Source organism: Mesoplodon mirus, assembly GCF_964341445.2.
Source record: "Mesoplodon mirus genome assembly, chromosome: 8".
NCBI lineage: Eukaryota > Metazoa > Chordata > Mammalia > Artiodactyla > Ziphiidae > Mesoplodon > Mesoplodon mirus.
This window is the reverse complement of record NC_138984.1, coordinates 57865510-57888659: the sequence shown is the minus strand read 5'-3', so window position 1 is coordinate 57888659 and position 23150 is coordinate 57865510. Positions and strand designations below refer to the sequence as shown.

At 32.7% G+C, this 23150-nt stretch overlaps 1 protein-coding gene across 1 annotated transcript in view; it reads left to right on the top strand.

The window, feature by feature from the left end:
* The window catches only part of LRP1B (LDL receptor related protein 1B), a gene marked incomplete at its 3' end in the record, with an annotated part of 2351282 nt that overhangs the window by 2085483 nt on the left and 242649 nt on the right, over window positions 1–23150 (top strand). Inside the window, exons 77-82 of the mRNA XM_082630936.1 lie at window positions 2158–2298; window positions 3417–3604; window positions 8972–9155; window positions 13557–13642; window positions 19317–19439; window positions 20853–21034. Of these exons, the coding sequence (XP_082487062.1) occupies window positions 2158–2298; window positions 3417–3604; window positions 8972–9155; window positions 13557–13642; window positions 19317–19439; window positions 20853–21034 (904 nt within the window). The remainder of the gene's footprint in view (window positions 1–2157; window positions 2299–3416; window positions 3605–8971; window positions 9156–13556; window positions 13643–19316; window positions 19440–20852; window positions 21035–23150) is intronic.

The window sequence follows — 23150 nt, the reverse complement described above, 5'->3', positions numbered from 1 at the left end:
CAGTCAAATTTATATTTTAGAACCATCTTTTTCAGCAGAGTGGATGAAATATTGCCATGAGGGAGAGGTGCCATAAAGAGAAAATAAACTAGTTAGGAGGTTATTGCTATAGTTATGATAATTAACACTGCGGTTTTGAACTAGGGCAGAAATGATGGAATGGAAAGTGTAGAATTGGGTCAGAATTCATTTACAGTTACAGATGGAGGACAAAGTAGAATCTCTAGCTTGGATGACTTGGAGGATGGTGTTGCTGTTAATGAGCTTTATAATGAGGTTAAGGGGCAGTTTTGCTGGTGTGGGAGAAGAGATGTAACAAATAATTAATTTTGGACATTTTGAATATGAAATGTTAATCAGACAGTCACATGAAGCTGAATAGTGAGTGTTTGAAAATTTAGTTCTAGAGTATGATCAGGACAAATAATATTAACCTGGTGGCCATCAGCATAAGTGTGATACTCAAAATATGACAAAGAATGATAATACCCAACACGGTAGAAAGGAAAAGGGGAAAACCATATACTGAAGGCTGAAATAAGGGCTTCCCCTGTAACATTTTAGAGTAGAACAGAAAAAAACTTTATACGGAAAGAGGGTGAAAAGGGACTAGCAAAAGCAAAGTTAGAAAGAAGCCTGGGAGAGTGGATTATGAATATTAAATCAGGAAACTATTTCCAAGGTAGTACAGACAACAGCATCAAGCACTGGAGGACAGTGAAGCAGATAGGAGCCAGAGACACCTATGAATTTATCAACTGTCACTTGATATTTATTAGCTCTGAGAGGAATTTCAGCAGGTAGATGTTGCAGAAATGAGACTTTAATGCATGAAAGTAAGTGAAAGCAAAGAGGTAAGTAAGTGAAAGGAAGATTGAGTAGGGACTTGACTGAGCAGGGAAGAAGGGACATGTCTTGTTAAGAGTTATGTGGATGGATTTTTATTGTTATTGGACTGGGAGAGACTTGAACATATGTATTGAGTGAAGAGGAGGAACTGGTGAAGAATGAGAGGGTGGGAAGGAATACTAGGGAAACTGGAGATATTTTAGAACTATCTAGTTTTGCCATGCAATATGATAAACGTCTCAATTAAATAATCATTATTGAATCTTTTTTTCTGCTGAAATTTTATTTTATTTTATTTTATTTATTTATTTATTTATTGCGGTACGTGGGCCTCTCACAGTTGTGGCCTCTCCCGTTGCGGAGCACAGGCTCCGGACGCGCAGGCTCAGCGGCCGTGGCTCACGGGCCTAGCTGCTCCGCAGCATGTGGGATCTTCCCGGACCGGGGCACAAACCCGTGTCCCCTGCATCGGCAGGCGGACTCTCAACCTCTGCGCCACCAGGGAAGCCCTGAAATTTTATTTTAAACCATAAAAATCTTATATTCTCTCTTCAAAAGTAAAATATTTGCCTACATTTACCAGAAAGTTTATAACAGAAATGACATTTTTTATTGTTAACAAACTCAGGAAAAAACCCAATCTAAAACTTCATAATATTCAAATTCAAATGAGTTTTACTTACAAACCGGCTTAGATATGAACATTAACAACTGATTGATTGATACTGTGTTTTGAACAAAGCCTTTTAATGCCTCTAAGAATCAATATGTAGGATAATTACAATAGTTTTGTGCTTATTGCTCTATGAATTGGATTTTAATTTTCTCATTTTAACAATTTCTTTACACTTTTAATGCTGCTTCCCAAACATAAACATGACATTATAGCTTCTGAAAATTATTATTATAACCCAGAATCAGTTCATCCATATGTTCTAGTACTATACCTAGCCAAGCTTAGTCTTGAAAATAATTTTGAGTAGCTTTCATTTTGTTTTCCATTCTAAAGGAAATCTTTAGGATATAGATAATAAGTGAACAGAGGTTGTATACTTGTGTTGCATTCTTGTTTCCTTACTTAGAAACAAAATATGAGTTCCTTGTTTCCAACTTTGTTTTCTGGACTTTAGTCCTACTTCCAACCACAAATATCTCTTACAATTATTGTAACTGCCCTAGAAAGAAATGAGAGACATTTCCCATAAGAGGCCTGGGTAACTCACATGGTTAATTAAGTTTAGTGTACATTATGAAATAAAGTTTTAATGAATATTTGTTATATGAATTGGAATGTTTCTTTGTCTCCAGGATACCGACAGTGCAATGCAGAAGAATTTAGTTGTGCTGATGGACGATGTCTTTTAAATACTCAGTGGCAGTGTGATGGAGACTTTGACTGCCCAGACCATTCTGATGAAGCACCTATAAACCCAAAGTGTAAAAGTGCAGGTACAGAAAATACATAATATTGTTTATTCCAAAATTTGTTTTTTTAAGGCAATACTGTGACTCTATTTTTGTCTCATATAATATTCAATGAGAGGAAATGCAAATAATTAAGCATGTGATGCTTCTATTGATACCATGCAGGATCCTAGTAATCAACTTTGTTCTGGAGCTAGTTATAGAAATGTAAGTCTGTGCCCCAAATATGAAGATTTGTGGCAATGAACCAGATGAATCCATCATCCTGCTCCTTTAAAGAAGTCATTTTTTCTTAATATATTATTTTATGTGAACATAATTTTTCTGTATGGACCTATTTGAAAATTTAATCATAAAAGAAATTGAGATTTACTGAAATAAAGTCAATATTATTCAAACTTAGGCAAAATGAAATAAATTGCATATCATTTGAACAGAAATATATACATAGCCAAACTTGGTCTGTTTTACACTTTACTACTCCAAAGATTGAATACATAGTTATACATTTTAGAATAAACCCAATTACTTCTTTTTCTCATGTAGTTTACATGTTAATAGGCATTCTTTTATCATGTATGGTAATGAGTAATGTTTAAACCATCAGATTGTGAGTAGCTGCAAAACTTGAACTCCTTTCTATAGCTATATTTGTGACAACTGTGATTCACTGCAAGTATCTTTTTTATGCCTGGACTTAAAAATATCAATGTTATATTTCCAGGAAGAAAAAGAATTTAGGAATATCTAGCTATTCCAGATTCTTAATTTTTAGTGACATATAATTTCTCAGAGACTTATGGCTTGAGGGGAATGTCAAGCTATCATTACACTTTTGAACTCATTCTTCACAGTATAGATGAAGACAGAAATACTCCATTAGTTTTAGTATAGGTGCTTATTTTGATTGTTAATTTTCAATGTAAAGCTAGATTTGCAGTGTGTTGAACATGAAAGTACAGTTTGCCCTTGATTTTCTTCATGTATAAAATATTAAACTGAATATAAAGCATTTTATATGTACATATATTTACTATAATTTTTGACAGACAAGTCATCATATTTGTGAATGTATTCAACAATTGTAGTATAAAACAATGGCATGCTCTTTATGTTCCATTTGTTTTATTTTCTTTTTTCAGAACAGTCATGCAACAGTTCATTTTTTATGTGCAAAAATGGCAGGTGCATTCCCAGTGGAGGTCTTTGTGACAATAAGGATGACTGTGGCGATGGATCAGATGAGAGAAACTGCCATGTAAATGAATGCTTGAGTAGGAAAGTCAGTGGATGTTCTCAAGATTGTCAGGACCTTCCAGCCAGTTATAAGGTAGGCACACATCAAAGACAGAAAATCATGTGACAGGTTAGAATTTGAGGCAATAAAAATGATTTCATCCAATATAGCTGTAAAACTTGTCATTATAATATCATTAGTTAAAACATTTAAATGGAGAGTTTCTGTATATGCAAACCATAATAATAGTGTGGTATATAAATTGTGAGAATATACTCATGGAGACAAAAAAATCAAAATGTTTTCTAATAAATGCTGATCATAAAGAAAAAAGTTAGCAAAGGACGACCAGTGTTTGAGGAAGGTACTGCTGTTAACAGCTGCATAAATGTTTATGCAACTCTCTTAAATTCCTGTTGCTTCCTTCGTTTTCCCTCTCATACATCCTTGAAGTGGAATGGGCTAATCATTTATATACCACAACACTGGAGAATACAATGATTTTTCATATAAACAGGAAGAAAAAAAACAGAGCACATGAATTATTAGGACTGAGTGCAGGTACACTAAAAATAAATCATGCCTAACATTCTAATTGCTTTTTGTTGGTCCCATTTTCCTGAAGAATGTGATTCACTGCCAAAATTGATTGACACAAATAGCTTTTGAAAACATCTCTGTTTCAATATGTTGGAACGGAGGATGCATACAAAAAAAAATATTGAAGTGGTGCATTACGTTAAAATCAATTATGTAAATGTGGGAAAACCTCAGTAAATGCAATTCAGCTGGAAATTAGTGTTCTTAACTGGGCAGTAGCTCTGTATGAATCAGCAAAAGGACATGGCTTTTACGAACCGCAGAGACAGTCTAATCCAGTTAGGAGTAGTACAGAGTTCAGATTTTGTTCTGCTGAGTTCTGCGCTAATCAGAACATGCCTGGGGTACTGTGCATATTTATGGACGTGACACTTTAAGAGGAACCTTGACAAACTGTACTGTATCCCCATTTGTACAGCCAGTGGCATAAGGGGGTCTGGAAAACACACTTTTAGAAGAAGTTTTACCAAGAGCAAAATGGTTAGTCAGCTCTATTTAAATATATGAAGTACTGGAATAGGGAGCATACCTTTCTGAGTTGTTTCAAAGGTTGGAATTAGGAGTTGGGAAGCAGATTCTGTATAAGAAAGACTTTTTGAGCATTAGAATTCTCTACATTGGAATCAGTTGCCAAATTTCTCACGTCTAAAAGTATTTCAGTTGGGACTAAGTGACTTTCTTTAAAAGATGCTAGAGAAAAAAAAAAGTATGTATTACAAAGATGCTTCGGTTTTTCCTTGATAGCCTTGATATTCTATGACAAGTCAGTTCTATCTAATGGTAAATTCACCAAACATCCACTTTGCCATTTTTAATCTCTGAATTTCTGGTATTATGATTAACTTAACTACATTGGTCACGGTATATAGATATAACCTAACAAGTACAATAATCATTTTCCCCTGCGTAAAAATAGAGATAAAAAGTAAAATACCAAGAAAGTTATATTTATTTAAAAAGTTTTTAGATCCAGTATTGTATTCAGAAGAATTTGTTAAACTTATAAGATTTAAAACACGAAAGCACGGACTCACAAACGCTGTATTATAGGTGGAAGGAAACAAGACAAATGAGCCAGGACAGCTCTTAATGTGATGAGTATATATGAGGTAATTAATTTTGGCAGTAAAGGTTTTGAAACCCAATGAAGCAGAAAAAATTTTATTGGTGATTTATGTACAATCAATATAGAAATATTTCCAAAAAAGTCAGGGAATGTGTTATAAAATTATTAGAGGTAATAGTTAAAATTTTGTCATGTTATAAATAATCTATTTTTATCATATAGAATGTATATCTATCCATCTAGCTGTCTAAAATTTAAATTTCAAAGTAGATTTATTTGTGTTTATCCTGTGTATATTTTTAATCTGTCATAATCTTGGTGGTAAAATCTAAAAATTATAGAATATGAAATAGTCACCTTTTGACGAAACATCAAAAGTATGGTTTAATATATTTTTTTAATGCCTGCATGTAAGAAATACTGAGTGCCCAGAGATTCCATATTTGGAAAACTAGTTTTGGTAGAAGTAAGTCTCACCCAGAAAGCCATGATAAATCATACTATTTTAATTACTTTATAAGATTCCTCACAGAGAAATAATTGTTTATTGATACCTTTAAAATATAATTATTTTCTCTGACTTCTCTGAAGGAGTCATAGAATGAAATGAGAATTCTAGGTAAAATAGACAAACTGTTCAATTATTCAAAAGGCAATGTATATGATACCTGACAAAATTGCAGTGGATAATGTTCCTTAATATACAAACATGTCAAAACTAATGAATAAAATAAAACATCTACTGGGGGAAGCAAGATCAGTTCAAAAATGAAAGGAGCTAGGACGAGAACCATAAATAAGAGATTTAAGCAAAGATTCAAAACAAATATTTTATATATTGTGTTGATATATATGTTATATTTATGTTATATATGTCATTTTAAAACATATATATTTCTGACAATTTATTTATAGGAGATTGAATAAAAAATCTTATATACAACAAAATGCTTATCTATTTTGGGAAAAAAATGTTAGCTGATGGGTTTCTCTTTTTCCGAGAATGGGGAAAACCATCCAGTAAACTATTTCTCATTACATTATCAGCAGAACATGACAACTCCTCCTTCAAATTCTGCAATAAAATGAAAATTGCTTATAAAAGCAAAATTTAGACCTTCTGGACTATGAACAATTTGCTGTAAAACAAATACAATTGATTTAACTATTCAAAAGGGAGTAATAACACTTAACTAAGCAAGAATCTTATTTGGATGGAAGGGTAACTTACCATGTGAAAATAAATGTACTTTTGGGAGATAAATAAATTTTAATGTGTATAAGTTAACCAGTATTTTAAAATATCACTAAAAAAGCTGCAAATTTTTCTGAATGTAATAGGAAAACTTTGGATAGCTATATTTGTTTCTGGTAGCTATATATGTTTCTCTATAAAAATTAATATAAATCAAGATAATTTGAAATAGTTCTTGATTATGAGAAATATTAACATGACATTGAATATATATATATCTCACTTTCATAAACATTTTCTTTTTAAGTGAAAGTGAAACATTTTTAAACTTTTTTTTATTAAATGTAGATGAATCTCTCATCTTTTATCTCTGACACAAATGATTATTATTATTTTTTCATTCAATTTATGAATGTTACGTTAGTAGAATTTCCCATAAATGCCTTTTAATTATTTGGGAGCAAAAAATGTTTTTTGTTAAAACAAGGTTAGCAAGACTGGGGAGGAAATTATCTTTTAAAAAAATCTTCTCTTTTAATAAACACATTAAAAATACTTACTCTACACCTTAAACATCCCAATTTCATTTGTTTATAGAAATGTTCATTGCATTTGGTAACTTACCTTCAAGAAATTAATTTTCCACAAATATGTTTTTATCCAAACTGACTATTTAATATAGTAGTTCTATAAGCCTGACATTAGCCATTCAAAATAATTTTCAGAAGCTGTATTAGAATTCAGACACTATTTCTTTTCATAGTACTCTTTTTGAGAGGAATTTAATGCATTCTATAAAATGTCCTTTCACCTGTCCTGAAGTGGCCCTTGAATTCAACTCTACCCTGTGTCTGCCTATGTGTCTCTGGCTTCCACATGATCTAATTTCCAGTTCTTTTCAGTGATATCTTTTTGTAGCCTTTCAGTTTCCTTTTTGAAAAAATTATTTATTTTTTTAAGTGTGGTAAAATATACAACATAAAATTTATCATTTTAACTACTTTTAAGTATATATTTCAATGACATTTAGCATCTCTCTCTCTATTTTTTTTTTTTTTTTGACATAGGATAAGCACCAATTCCCCTGACTTCCTCATCAGGTAGTAGGATGAGTCTTCTCAAAAAAAGTAATATTGTCACAGGCTCAAATATTATGAGGAGAATTTGGAAAATTAAGTTGTGGATTTTGCTTTGATTTGCTGGCTTGCTAGTAGATTCTGGGGATTACAAAAAATTCTTTATAATTTTAGGATTATTATTGTATCTAATAATCTTAGGATTATTAGATAAATATTGGTATAAATTGTTAAAGATAAAAGTGCCAAGAGCTTAAAGAGATTCGTTTCTTGTAAAAGAAAAAAAAAAGATATTCATTTATCTTTTGAGCACTTTCAGGTAAAGTTGATGCTCCTTCTCCTCCACATAATGAACACTATTTTTTGTACTTAAAAAAATTCTACCCCTCAATTAATTGTTTGCTCATTATTTAATAATAAGCACATATCTCTCTCTAATATTTTCCCCATAGATACAAAGACTCAAATGTTTACTATGAATAATTCTTGAATACTAGTTTTTCTTGACAACTTAGGGTTCCTCCTTAATTCACTATCCTATTCAGTACTCACAAGTTCTTTTATTCAAAGGCCACTAAATAGTCTTGGTGAAGGTTAACATGTTCACAGTCATCTGGCCAATTATAGGTTCATGTTGTATAATTATAGTTCTATATGCTACTTGGCAGGGACTGAATATAGAACTGAAAGACCAATCACCGCCCCTTTTTATTTTCAGGAATGCAAAGACATATATGGTATGACATTGTACTGAGAACTGATATGCCAGTTAGTAAATATCACATAATCATTAGAGGGTCATATAGAACATGATAGAGATGCTGAAAAAAAATGATTTGATGATGCACATTGATTTAATTATGAAGGGGAAACTATGTTAATTTTATTATTTCCCCAGACATCAACATATTTGGTTAAGGACTCAGACCCTGCCAATAAATATTAATTGAGCCTTATTATTTGTTAAAAATTACAGAGAGAATCAGCTCTCCTACTGGCTTTATCTACACAATTTCACCTTTGTGCCTCTGGGTTTCTCATGGGTTAACTAATAATAGTGCCTATATCATAGATTCCTGTTAAGACTCTAATGAAATAACATACATGACAATATTAGTAATCCTCAGAGTTCCACTTAAGGGTTAATCTTTATGATTATTAAAGTCTTCTAAAAACACAATATAATGCAATAGAAAAAGAAAAAAAACAGAAGAAGCTGATGGTTTAGTTTTGTTTTTCTTGCCATTCTCTAGCCAACATGGTTTGCTGATTTATGTCGGTTAACTTTTGTAATCTTGTCAACCTCAGAAGATCAAATGATGATATTTGAGAGAATCCTTTTTTAACTTAAACTGTATATAATATATGTATTTCTTATTAAAGTTTAATTTCTGGGGGACAGAAAGACTTTGCATTCTCTATTATTAAATAATTTTCTTGCTTGAATCATGCTAAACAGATATCCAATAGCAAGAGACAGTGACAATGATATGAATTGATTATGCTTGTTTTTCATTCTCCAGTGCAAATGCTGGCCTGGATTTCAACTGAAGGATGATGGTAAAACATGTGTAGACATTGATGAATGCTCTTTGGGCTTTCCGTGTAGCCAGCAATGCATCAATACATATGGGACCTACAGGTGCCTCTGTACAGATGGATATGAAATACAACCTGATAACCCAAATGGCTGCAAATCACTCTCAGGTATCGAACTGAACTTGTCCACTGAGCCAGCCTCAGTTACACATATGGATCTGATTTTGTAGCTATTCTTGTTAAATTCATTCCTCCTTGCTGTTTCTAAGAAATCAAAATTCTCCTCTACTTACCTTGATATGGAAATTTGTCACTCTGATATTGCATGTTGTCCACACACTGCTCTGTTTTTAATACCATTACAGTGTGGTCTTGTGAATTATTAAGTGTTTTCTAGATTTTGAGAACAAGTAAAAAGAGCTATCTCTAGCACTGCTTCCTGTATCACAGGTTCTTGGGAGCAGGTTTGGCCAAGGCTATTGAAGAGTCTGTTGTGACAGCGTCCTAATATTTTTTTTCCTTCTCCCCTACACCATACGCACACTCATATATGTGTGCCAAGGAGAGCAACGGGCCAGTAATAATAATAGTAATAATGATGACAACAATAACAATAAATCAGGAATATAAGACTATTTGAATTCTTCCAGTGATTCAACAAGTATTATTAAACTTCTGTTTATTTCAAGCAGTGTGTTTGATGTGTGAATTAGAAAATTCAATAAAATAGTAAAATTATGATTCATCAGGGGAGAAGATCAAACGTTTTAAAATGATACAAAGTAATATATAATAATAACTTAAAATGGGCAGAAAATGGTGCATAATATGTCTCTATTCCTCTTACTGTGATATGAGTATAATCAATTAAATAGCATTGCCAGTTTCTCACATACATTTATGTTGAACAACATTTAAAAAACTAGATGTTTTCTCATCTACTTTCATAAAATAAATAAAAGGGGTAGGAATTAAGGAGTGAGTTTTTTAACTGGTTAAAATTGTGCACATTATGGAGAAAAATACTCTTTTCAATTTTTCATTCCACTCACTTATTCTTGGAATGTTCATCTCTGAATAAATTTGTGTATTATTTGGAGCCCATTGTTTTATTTGCCAGCCTACTTTTTTTTTTGCCAGCTCACTGCTTACTATATCATTCATTTAGTGACATGGGATAAGAAGAAAAGATAAAATCTAAAAACTAGTCAGTGTTTCCGTTACTTTAAACTTTTCACAAAGGATTATGAAAAGGAGGTGAATGCTAATCATTTTAGTTTGGGTCTTGTTACATCATGTATCCATGCTATAGTGGTTTTCCATTAAAAGTAATAAATAGAAACTAATAACAATTTTAATATAAATATGAGTGTCCCTGAATAATAAATCATTTGCTAAAGAGAGGCTAGATATTTTCCCCAAAATTTATTGACATATAATTAACCTATAACATTGTGTAACATTAAGGTAATACAATGCATTCACTTGATATACTTATATACAGTAATATGACTACCATGGTAGTAGTAGCTAACATCTCCATCCCTTCACATAATTACCACTTCTTTTTTGTGGTTAGAACATTTAAGATCTACTCTCTTAGCAACTTTCAAGTGTGTAGTACAGTGTAGTTATCTATAATTACAATGTAGTGCATCAGACCCCCAGAACTTATTCATCTTCCAACTGAAAGTTTGTACTCTTTAACCAACATCTCCACATGTTCCCCACCGTGCAAACCTTGGTAACTACTATTCTACTGTGTTTCTATGAGTTTGGCTTTATTAGATTCCACATATAAGTGATATCATAGAGTATTTGTCTTTCTCTGTTTGACTTGTTTCACTTAGCATAATTCTTTAAGCACCATCTATGTTGTCTCAAATGGCAGGATTTTATTCTTTCTCATGGCTATACAGATCCCATTCATCTGTTGATGGACACTTAGGTTGTTTCCATGTCTTGGCTATTGTGAATAATGCTACAATAAATTTGGGAGTACAGATATAGCTTTGATATACTATTTTCACATCCTTTGGATATATAACCAGGAGTGAGATTGCTGGATGGCAGTTCTATTATTAATTTTTGAGCAACCTCCATTCTGTTTTCTGTAGTGGGTGCACCAATTTACATTTCAACCAAAAGAGCATAAGGTTTGTCTTTTGTTCAGTCACTGTCAACATTTATCTCTTGTCATTTTGGTGACAGCCATTCTAACAGGTGTGAGGTAATATATCATTATGGTTTTGATTTGCATTTCCCTGATGTTCAGAGATGTTTAGCCCCTTTTCATGTGCCTATTGACCATCTGTATGCTTTCTTTGGAAAAATGTCTGTTCAGTTTCCTCTGCCCATTTTTTATTTTTTGTTATTGATTTGTATGAGTTATTTATATATTTTGGATATTAACCCCTTATCAGATATATTATTTGCAAGTATTTTCTCCCATTCCATAGGTTGCCTTTTCATTATGTTGATTGTTTCTTTTTTTTTCTTCTAAACTTTCCTTAATAGTCAATTCTTTTTTAAAATTAATTTATTTAGTTTTGGCTGCGTTGGGCCTCCATTGCTATGCACGGGCTTTCTCTGGTTGAGGCACGCAGGGCTACTCTTCGTTGTGGTGCGCGGGCTTCTCATCGTGGTGGCTTCTCTTGTTGCGCAGCACTGGCTCTAGGCACGTGGGCTTCAGTAGTTGCAGCATGAGGGCTCAGTAGTTGTGGCTCGTGAGCTTAGTTGCTCCACAGAGTGTAGGATCTTCCTGGACCAGGGATCAAACCTGTGACCCCTGCATTGGCAGGCAGATTCTTAACCACTGCGCCACCAGGGAAGTCCTGATTGTTTCTTTTGCTGTGCAGAAACTTTTTTGTTTGATGTAGTCCCCATTGATGATTTTTGCTTTTGTTGCTTGTGTTTTTGGTGTCATAGGCAGTCATTTCCAGGACCAGTGTAAAGGCAATTTTTCTCTATGTTTTCCTCTAGGGGTTTCAAATTTAAGGTCTTACATTTAAGTTGTAAAGAACAGAACTGCCTAAGTATTGAGGTAGAACATGATTGATGAATTTAACATTTATGAATGTAGAACTATATTGATAGGATGGCAAAGCAACTTTAACTTGAGAGACAACTCTTTTGAGTAGGGTTCTGAGTCTCTATTTAACCTCAACAGGAAGACTGGAATGATTAGAGGTGCTGCCATCACTGGTTAGAAGGTAATGCCCAGCATCTGTGACACACATTTCTAATCTCTGACACAGAGTATGCTAAAACAGAGTATAGTGCCCTATGTATTATACATACAGTGTAAAACTAAAGGCTAAAAGGAAGAAAGTAATAAGTTTGAACATAAATTTGAACATAATAATAATTCAAATAATTCAAATAATTTGAATAATAATAATTCAAATAATATTATTCATAATAATAATTCAAATAATTTGAACATGAACAGACAATAACTCTATAACAATAAATGATTTACAATAAAGTCCTCATTTAATCACGTAAAGTGGCTACCGTTTTCATTGTTTTTTTCTAATTTATGCTGACATTAAATTTGCTTACGGGGCATCTAAGTGTATGAATGCATCTTAGAAACAAAGATGTTTAAAAGGAGTTTGATCTTTACATATATGAAGCGTGGTTAGATTATTTTTATTATCTTTCCTAGATTCTAGAACAAATAATATACTAAAGCATGTTGGACAAATAAGAAGGAAATAGACTCTTACTTAAGAGAAGCTTCCAGGCAGATGAAAAACATGTATGTAGGCAGTGAAACTCTTGGTTTTCACTGAAGTTATTCTGAGAGCATAAGCTGGTTATTTGATGATCAAGAAATAATTTTCTGGTTATAGGAATGTTTAGCTGTACTGTAGGCTTCTAAGATAGGTGCAGATTATCTTTCTCTGAAATTCATTTAAAAATAAGATTTTTATCCTTCCCTCCACCCCTTTCTCCCTGGTAACCATAGGTTTGTTTTCTACATCTGTGCCTCTATTTCTGTTTTGTAAATAAGTTCATTTGTACCATTTGAGAGATTGGGATTGACATGTGCACACTACTATATGTAAAGTAGATAACTAATAAGAACCTACTGTATAGCACAGGGAACTCTGCTCAGTACTCTGTAATGACCTATATGGGAAAAGAATCTATAAAAAAAGTGGATATATGTATATGTATAAATGATTCACTTTGCTGTATACCTCGAATTAACACAACATTGTAAATCAAGTATATTCCAATTAAAAAAAAGGAATGACAAAAAAATAAGATTTTAACAGCAGGTGTTTTCCACTAATTTCAAATAAATTAGATAATTTAATATTCAAGAAGACTGAGGGAAAGAGAGAGATTTGGAATTGTCTAGATTTTCTGTACTGCACAGGCATCTGCTTTCTTTTCATATTGTTATCAGTAGAGGTGCTCAGGATGAAGTTTTTAACCATTAATCTACCAGAGGGCACTGCATTTGAACTTACATCGCTGTAGTAACTAAACTGAGACTAAGCAGAGTTGAAAACCATAAATACTAAAGTCTAATATGTTTCTTGTCTTGGTATTTAGATGAAGAACCTTTTCTAATTCTTGCTGATCATCATGAGATAAGGAAAATTAGCACTGATGGCTCCAACTACACACTTTTAAAACAGGTATGACATTTCCATGATGATTTCATAGTATTTAATACGGTCACTCTAGATATGCATTAAAGCTGTAGCAATACCTCATAATTAGAACTTCTGAAGCATGTATTCAGGGATCCATGCATGTATGCATATAAGATTGCCATAAACTTTGTTCTGTTTGAATTGTCCAGGTGATGCCTCCAACTTCTGACATCACACCATATCCAAGAAAGTAAAAGATGCAAACCATAGCTAATGCAAGGAAAAAACTCTCTTAAGAACAGCTAGACTAGGGAAGGTATAAAATTCTCTTTTAAGGTAGTTGTGCATTACCCAGATTGTCCCCCCAGCCCCACAACCCTTGGGATTTAAAAATAAACATCTTTTCCAGAACCTCAAGTTTCTGTTCTTAGAACTAAGGAATAATATGCGATTGATGATCCTTAGCCTTTAAAATTTGGAATTAGCTAGGGAGCAAAAGTACGATTATAATCCAGTCATGGTTAAAAGGTTATGAGGTGCGTATATTCAGCCTTACCCTTTTTATCCCTCAACCCACCTACTTCAAGAGAATCTGGGCTACTGATCCATTTTGACGCTTAAGTTCTGTTGTCAGAGTTTACTCATATATACTATCTGAGATGAAAGGAATGATTTCCATTTATGACAGGATGGAAATGTGAATTGCTTCCCTCAACGTTTTTTTTCCCTCCCAGTCTGCAGTGAAAGTAGCATAAAATCAAATCATTAAAACTAGACTGATTATTACATTGACTAGAGAAATCACAGTTAGTTTTAGCATATCTTTGATTGTCAGGAGAAGTAGCTTCTTTGCAAAGATGTGGCTTGTATCTGTCCTGCTGCAAATTTCTCTTTGCCCCAAACTGTGCAATAGTGACATGAATATGTGATAGCACTCTCTAGAACAAGTTTGCCAAAAATAAAGATATTTCTTGTTCTTGTAGTATGTTTATTCCAGCACTAGGCATTAGATGAAGAAGTCCATTCATGTGTTGATTTTTCAGCAACATAAAGAATACTTAACTAAAGATATTTTTCCACTCACTCCTGAGTACCTCCATTGCTATAGTTAGTTTCATTCATATTGCTTAAGAATTTAGTCTGACTTTAAGCACAGATATTCATTAGCAAGTGTGATGTTTACTATTCCCCACAGAATTGGATTTTGCAGCTTCTCTCTAAGTCACAAATTGAAAATTAAAATTTCACATGAAAATCCAGATTTCTGGCTACTCATGAAAACATGGGAAGGTGTAGCATTGCTGGGTTCATATCCCTGAATGGACACAATCCAAGCTGGGTAGCAGCTGCCACTGTGATTTATGCCCGTGCTCTCAATTCACCAGCATCCTCAAACTTTCCGTGTGCATACCACATGCATACTTGTCTTATTCAGGAATGTCTGTGAGGTTTAGATTTTTGCTCTTGAGTTTGGAGTGTGCCACCAATATCCACTGTTTCATACTGCCTCTTTCTCTAATTATGCACCTTAAGAGATTGGGTAAAATACAAAATATTTTCATGTTGTTTGTAAAAACTAAACAGGAGTCTATTTAAAATACAAGAATTAGATGACTATTTCTTTAAGAGATGAGTAATACCCATAGGGAGATAGTTTAAATTAACATAACTGCTTTAAAATGGAAAAGTGTTTGTTTCCCAAATGGTTTTCTGCATTAATTTATTTTTCCAGTGCAGTATAACTTTAAACATATATCAAACTTACAAAATATTGAAAATTATCTCTTTTAAGTATATTTCTCCATACCCTTTCTAAACCTTCCAAGTTAGGTGTGTAAGCTATTGATTTTCTTGTATAGTCTCTGGAAAAGGGGCATGTTTATTTTCTTTTTAATAAGTCTTTTGTTTTTGTTTTGCTTTCTTTTGTTTTTAGCATTTCTTCCTTTTAGACTGTACTATCTCAAAGTGAGAAAGTTTTCTTTTTAGAATACTCTATAAGCTCAGCTGAACCACAAATTTAACTAATATAGCAACAATATTTATGATCTTCATGAAAAAACTATAACAGAGCTTCAGTGGTAGCTCCTTGCTTTATTTTCCAACCCTGTGGCTCAAGACATTTCTACTGCTATCCTTTTTTTTTTTTTTTTTTGTCTTTCATGGCTAATACATTATCAGGGATTGTTCTTAAGGGACCAAAATGATTTTTATCTCCACGCATGATGTAAGTCTATTTCATACAGCCAAACCATTTTAATGCTCACATTCTTATAGTGTTTTTTTCCTGGTGATATAACTTTAGATTATTGCCAATCACTAGTACATAAGTGGGGATGAATTTCAAACAGTTTCTTAGTGCAGTTTTTGGAAATAAGGAGGGAGTGAGGAAGATAAGGAAATGCACGAGGACCCTGAACACCTGTGTCTTTGGAGAGCATTTGTTAGTGGTGACCACTGAGTAAGGATGTAAATACCCAAGAAACTAAAGACAAGCCTTAAAGTTTTGCTTGTGGGCTGCTTGAAATATGTCATTTTTGTTAGGAAACCTATTTTTAACCACAATTTCATCATGGCATTACAGAAATTCTCAAGGAGTTCAAGGTGGTAAAAACCAATTTCTTCCTCAAAGATTTTGTCTACATATGCAGAGTAAAGTAGAACATAGCAGTAATTGTTTCTCCACATTTTCTTTCAGTCAAAAATAAATGAAAAGACAACATCCATGCCTTAATTATTTGGGAATTCTGTGTGTAAATAATTAGGAAGAACAATTTATCCTAATATCTTAAATTTTATTCTCTTTATCGTATTTAGTAGCAATCTCATGAAGCTTTATAGCATAAAATTGTAACAACTGGTAGAATGTTTTTACCCTATATATTCTAAAACATAGTTGTAGCTAAGACAGCTATAACTTAAATTTGTACAACACATTTAGAAAATGTACTTTAATAACGTGGATTTTAGAAATGAAAATTAATCAAGTAGCTTTCCAATATGTTATCAAATTCAATTCTAGCAGTGACTTTTATTCCAGTAAAATTGTATAGAGAAACAAAACACAATTTCCTAAATTAATCATCTTGAACCAAAGGGTACAAATCTTCAGCCACAGAAATAAAAGAAGCAAATAGGATTTTGATGAAACCAATTTTCAGCTCTGAAACCACTGGGATGACTCTAGTTTTTAGACACTATTTTGACCATGCCCTTGGCTGTTTTAATGTTCCTTGAATATGATTCTGTAGAGAGAGCTTTACACTCTTTTCTGAAGGGATTAAGGGTAAAGCTGTAGAAAAATGACCAGTTTGGCTGGAAAGATATGTCAGAATTCAGAGCTTCAATTTCTCTGCATTCACGGCTTTAATTTATTGTAGTTGACTTGATAAATTTGGAATTGGATTTTCATTATCTAAATTGATTATTGTAAAGAAAGGAATAGGATAATTCTGCCATGACTGGGGATTGTGGGTGAATCTTTGCTAAGGTCAGAGACAAGTTTCTCTCCAACCTTTTCCCTATAGAGCTCTAATATACCCATCTGAATTGCCAGGCCATCACAGAGCCCTAACCCATTTACCTTATTCTTCCAGTGAAAAAAGCATTTGAACAGAAAGAATATTGTAGACTACTTTTTTTTTTTTTTTTCAGTATGCGGGTCTCTCACTGTTGTGGCCTCTCTCATTGCGGAGCACAGGCTCCGGACGCACAGGCTCAGCGGCCATGGCTCATGGGCCCAGCCGCTCCGCGGCATGTGGGATCTTCCTGGACCAGGGCACGAACCCGTGTGTCCCCTGCCTCAGCAGGCAGACTCTCAACCACTGCGCCACCAGGGAAGCCCTGTAGACTACTATTGAAATGAATTTATTAAACCCTCTACAGAACTTGGAATGCATTCAGTTTATATATTAGAACCTTGATTGTGCATAGATGACTTCTTAGATATGAATGCTTACATGTATTTAATTAAGTAGCTCTCCAGTTATTAGGGTGTGAATGAATAATTAATGAATCTTTTGAATCTGAGACTGAATATTAGTTGCATTTTTTTAGCATTTATAATCATTATTCTTGCTTAGTGATGCTGTCAGTAAGACTTATACTTGCATTTATTCATCTGGACATAGTGGGGTTAAGTGATTGCAGGTTAACTTTATAATCTAGAGCTGAAGAAAAGTAGATTGCTCCTTTTAAGCCAAATAAAAGCATAAGATTTGAACCTATGATTTTAACACCATCACTGCTAGAATTTAGCCTGGCTAAGAGAAGAAAAAATCAGTATTTGCAAGAACCTTCTCTGAGTTGTTGCAAATAGTGATACATAGGTCATCCTTAGTCTTGGAGATCATTGGAAAGAAATAAAATCTGGACAGCACTAATTTAGCTTTGGCATGAATTTTATTAAAAAAATTATGTATCTCTGATTCAGTGTTATTATAAAATTTTGAATTCTGAGTATAGATGTGGAAACGGAACTCAGAATTGGGAACAACCATCCCTCCCCAAAGCAAACCAAGGCAAACCACAAAACAAACAAACAAACAAACAAAACTATCTCCTTGAAGATGCTAATCCTTACTTATAGGACTATAAGTACTCTAAGCGACCCCTAAAACAATTTGAGACAACAACTTTAGGGTGAATATTGATGTAAAAAGCTTACATCAGATACAGAGATATGACAGAGATCTCTGGGGCTTTGCCAAGTGTCTGTGGTGTCAATTATTTTTTAGCACGAGTTTATATGTTAATAAAATATTCAACTCTTAAAGCAAGTTAACGCAATTGAAATCTTGATCCAAGTTTTGTTAGTCCATGGGGGTAGTAAATCTATGAGCAGTAACAATAGTCAGAATTAAACCAATCCCTAAGCAATCATTTGGAAAACTCAACAGCTAAGAAAATTCTCAGATCCTGATGTACAATCCTCAAACCAAATCACTGAAACAGTGGAACTGCCAAACCAAAGAGCTGTAGTATCCAGAAACCCATCAGCTGAATTCATGTTCAGTTTTGTTACCTGCTAAAAAATGCATTAATTGTGAGTCAGAAGGGAGGGGTTTCCTCACATTTCTACCATGTGGAATAAAAAGATGTTGACTACCTAGTTCCTCTTTGGTCAAATACTCACCTAAGGTTTTAACTTTTAAATTCTAATATGACACTGTATTGCCTAATGGGCTACTTGAAGCATGAGAAAAAAAGAGAATGTTGCTATGTTGTTGAGACAAAGGCTTTTGGGGAAAGTAAAATTTTTAAACCTTCTTTTCTGACTTTCATCAGATATCTATCAAGAGCTCATCTTAAATTATTGGGGGTCGTCTACCTTTCCAATTTAGATGTATACTCATAATGGCATCAAATTTATATTTAATATTAACTTAAAGTGAGACTCTTTTCCTTTATCTCTCTAAAAGCAATTTTTTCCACGTTACTGGCTATTTACTTAAACCATTAGCTATAAACATTCCAAAATTTTTCCTACTTGGAAAATATTTTCAAATACAATAAATTATGTAACATCTTAAGTGTGTGGTATAGAAAAAATGTAAATATATAATACTTCTATAAAGAATTGGTATTCTCACAAATGCTATTTATTGTAAAACTGTAACTACTTAGATTGAAAGGGAAATACTGATTCTTATGAACTCCTTAATCATTTTAAAACAATTTCTATTAACTATTATTCCAACATACTCTTTTTTATTTTTAGGGATTAAACAATGTTATTGGTATAGACTTTGATTACAGAGAAGAATTTATCTATTGGATTGATTCTAGTCGACCCAATGGCAGTCGCATAAACAGAATGTGTTTAAATGGAAGTGATATTAAGGTAAGTACATATTACAATGATGGGATTATTCAATATTTTATTTGTGTGGTTGAATTGAATAGAAAATGTTACTTGATGGTAATGATGCAACTCATAGAATGTATTAGGTTGGTTTGAATTTCATGTTTGTATAGTGTAGGTTAATATGTACTTTAAATATGAAATTGGAGGTTTTTATCCTTATGTTTCATTATAACACTATTACTTGCAATAAGGTAAAAATCAAATTGAATAAATAAAATTTGAAACCTATTCACAACCCTAGAAAATGTGATGTATGCTTAAGGCTTGAATGATTAGTGCCTGAGATTCTATTGTGTTGATTTATATAAAAGAAAATGCTGAGCCTGAGAATTTGTAGTTGAAAAAAATAATTATTAGACTGTAGATTGAACTTATAGCACTATTAAAATTAACTTGGTATAGATGGAATTAGTTGAATGCATTTGTGTAAAATCATGAATGTTCTGAGTAGGCAGCATCATAATTAAACACGTGTCACATTATAGATATGAACTACTTGGCACCATTTCTATGCTAACTTAAGTTTTAAAATAAAATTATTTGCACTGTATATATGTAGTAAAATGTATTATAAAGAAGTTCAAATTCAAGTAGATAGAACTCAATTACTTTAAGTTTTTTTGTAGCCGTCTATAATATTGTATGGAAAGCTTTGGTGGAAGCAATCAGTTTTGAAAATATTAATGAAACCTTGTAATGTATATATATATAAAATGCCAAAACAATCAGTAGGTTGGGTACAGGGAGTTCAGAATAACTGCTATTGGTTATTTTATATGCAGCATATTTGTGCATACAAAGCCTATATATCCTTATTATATTTGATATTGACATAGGTTACAATTGAGCACAGCAGTTGAATGAGTATATTTTTACTTCACTTTGGTTGGGTGAAATACTTAATGTATGTTCTTGCTTGTATTTTTTTCTCTCTTTGTAGTAGGTAATTTAAATAGGGCAAGAACAGTTGGGGGAGTGGTGAATGCTATTGGTATCTCCCCAAGAACCTGTTATTAATAAATAATATCAATAAATTTTTGTGCTTGTGTGTCTCTGCCTGTGATAGAATTTTTGCCCAAAATTTTGAGAGGAGAAGGAAACTCTAATGAAAATGTGATAAACAACTGTGTAACCATCCAAGAGCCTTTTATTTTGGTGTTTCTTTCTTAAACTTTTATAGAATTTCTAGGGGTCTGATTACATACTGGGTAATTTCTCATAAACAAGTAAGTAATTTTATTAGGTAAATTGTTCTGTTTTGTGCTTATCTAAATTCCATTTCAAATGTTTAAATACAATTCTGTATCTCTGAAAAAAATCAAGAAGCAATTGCTTAGTTCTTATTCTAGGCATTTACACTGTTAACTTTTTAAATTCTTATTTTGTTAGGTAGTGCATAACACAGCTGTCCCCAGTGCACTTGCTGTCGATTGGATTGGAAAAAACCTCTATTGGTCTGACACAGAAAAAAGGATCATTGAAGTATCCAAACTCAATGGCTTATACCCTACTATACTGGTTAGCAAAAGGCTGAAGTTTCCCAGGGACCTGTCTTTAGATCCTCGTGCTGGGTTTGTAACAAACATTGAAAATCTTAAATTAAAGATTAAGACTGTGGATTATGTCCAATATGGTAAATCCTGGTCTATAGATTTTAACATGGGAACCCATGAAAAGTGTAAATGTGTAGAAATTTTTATTGAGAAATCAAAAAGAGAAATGTGACTATAATAGGGATTTCCCTAGTGGTCCAGTGGTTAAGACTTCACCTTCCATTGCAGGGGGTGCAGGTTTGATCCCTGGTTGGGAGCTGAGATCCCACATGCCTCGTGACCAAAAAACCAAAACATAAAACAGAAGCAGTATTGTAACAAATTCAATAAGTACTTTAAAAATTGTCCACATCAAAAAAACTTTAAAAAAAATAAAAAAAGAAATGTGACTATCACAAATTTTTTTAAGAAAAAAATTAAAGTGATGGGATTTTAGAGCAAGTATTTTTTTAAGGTTTTAAACATAACTCTTTTTCTAACTAATCAATAAATGTATTGTTGAAATGAATAAAACATACAGATTTATCCGAATTCTAATGTGTTTAAATCTTGGAGGAAAGATGGGCAAAGCACAAACTCTTGGATCCTGTTTTGTAGTATTTGTAGTAGTCATGAATAGAGATGATGTAATTCCTGGACCACTTTAGAGCAGGAGACTTAAATAGCATCCATGAATAATAAATAACAGGGTGCATTATCTATGCATTCAGAGGGAAAAGCATAGGGGGAATATCGGGAAAGATTCATATTAGAGTTGGGTTTCATTTGCATTTCTCTGTGCGAATGAAGAACAAGTCATCATAAGGATCAAGGACATCTGGCTGGATATCTCAGATGAGGGATGAACACACATTTAGGTGTCAAAAGCTGTTTGCTAAAGTTCTATAGATTATGACCATTATCGTTCACTTTCAATTATGTTGTTTCGGTAGGTAGAGAAGGCATGTCTTTCTTTTTTTTTTTTACACTACAATTTGAGTGATTACATACTCCAAAATGATCTCTGTAGAAGTTCAACCTATTGAACATGTTTGTTCAATTTGCTTTTTAAAAATAGGAAACATTTACAGTAACAAGTATTATGCTAACTCTAGTGCTCTAAATTTTCTGCTGTCTAAATTAATTTCCCATAAAGTGTTTTACCAAATCACTGTTTTATCATACCATATGCAATAATTAGATTTTGCTTCTTGTTAATATATTGTATCTCTGATTTTTGATCTCATGTTTATAATTGGCAAAGTGATCATATCATAGTATGCATGGAACTTGATTTTAAATATTAATTTGGGTAAAAGCAGTACCTAATAGTAGAAGACTTGTACTGTAAATACTACTCTGTTTCCAAGGTAATGGTGCAAGTTTTAAATTTTTGCAATATAATTATGTAACTATTTTGTTACCTTTTAAAATATTTTCTTTACCATAGTAACAGAAGAGTGTCAATTCTATTTTAACTGAAACAGAGTTACAAGAGCGTCTGTTTCTATAGATGTTTCAAGAAATAATGGCCAGATATACTAAATTTGGCTATCATCATTATTCATTCATAAGAATATGAATGTTTGAGTCCTTTGGTATTTTATCAGAAAATATTTATTTTAGTGTGTCCATTGTCCTTTTCTTCAAAATCGGTATGGCTGTCTTAGCTTCTCATCCAATAATTTTCAAGATGCTTCATTTTCCAAATGAAAGAAACATTATCTGTTAATAATAACAGTATTATGCAATTTCCTAGTTAAAAAGCAAAAACTGTATGCTAGCATAGTGAACACAGCTGAATCTAGCTTTAAGTTTTATTTCTCCCAGATTATGGTTATTATCCCATAAACTGATAGCAGTCTTAAGTTATATTCAACATAAACCCATTCACCAAAAGTGTCAATTTAAACAATGAAGTACTAAATTATTGTAGATATTATGGAAGACTCCTTTGATTTCATTTTTAAATAATATTTGTGTTTTGATATGGAATGGCACATTATAACCCAAGAAACATAAATATTAGATCTTTTTATGAAACAATTAAAGCCACATAGCAGATAAACAGATTCCAACAGATAAAATTTAATGACACCTTTTTGTTCATACTGTTTTCCTAGTTCCCCAGAGTGAGACAATAGGGCGACTTGGA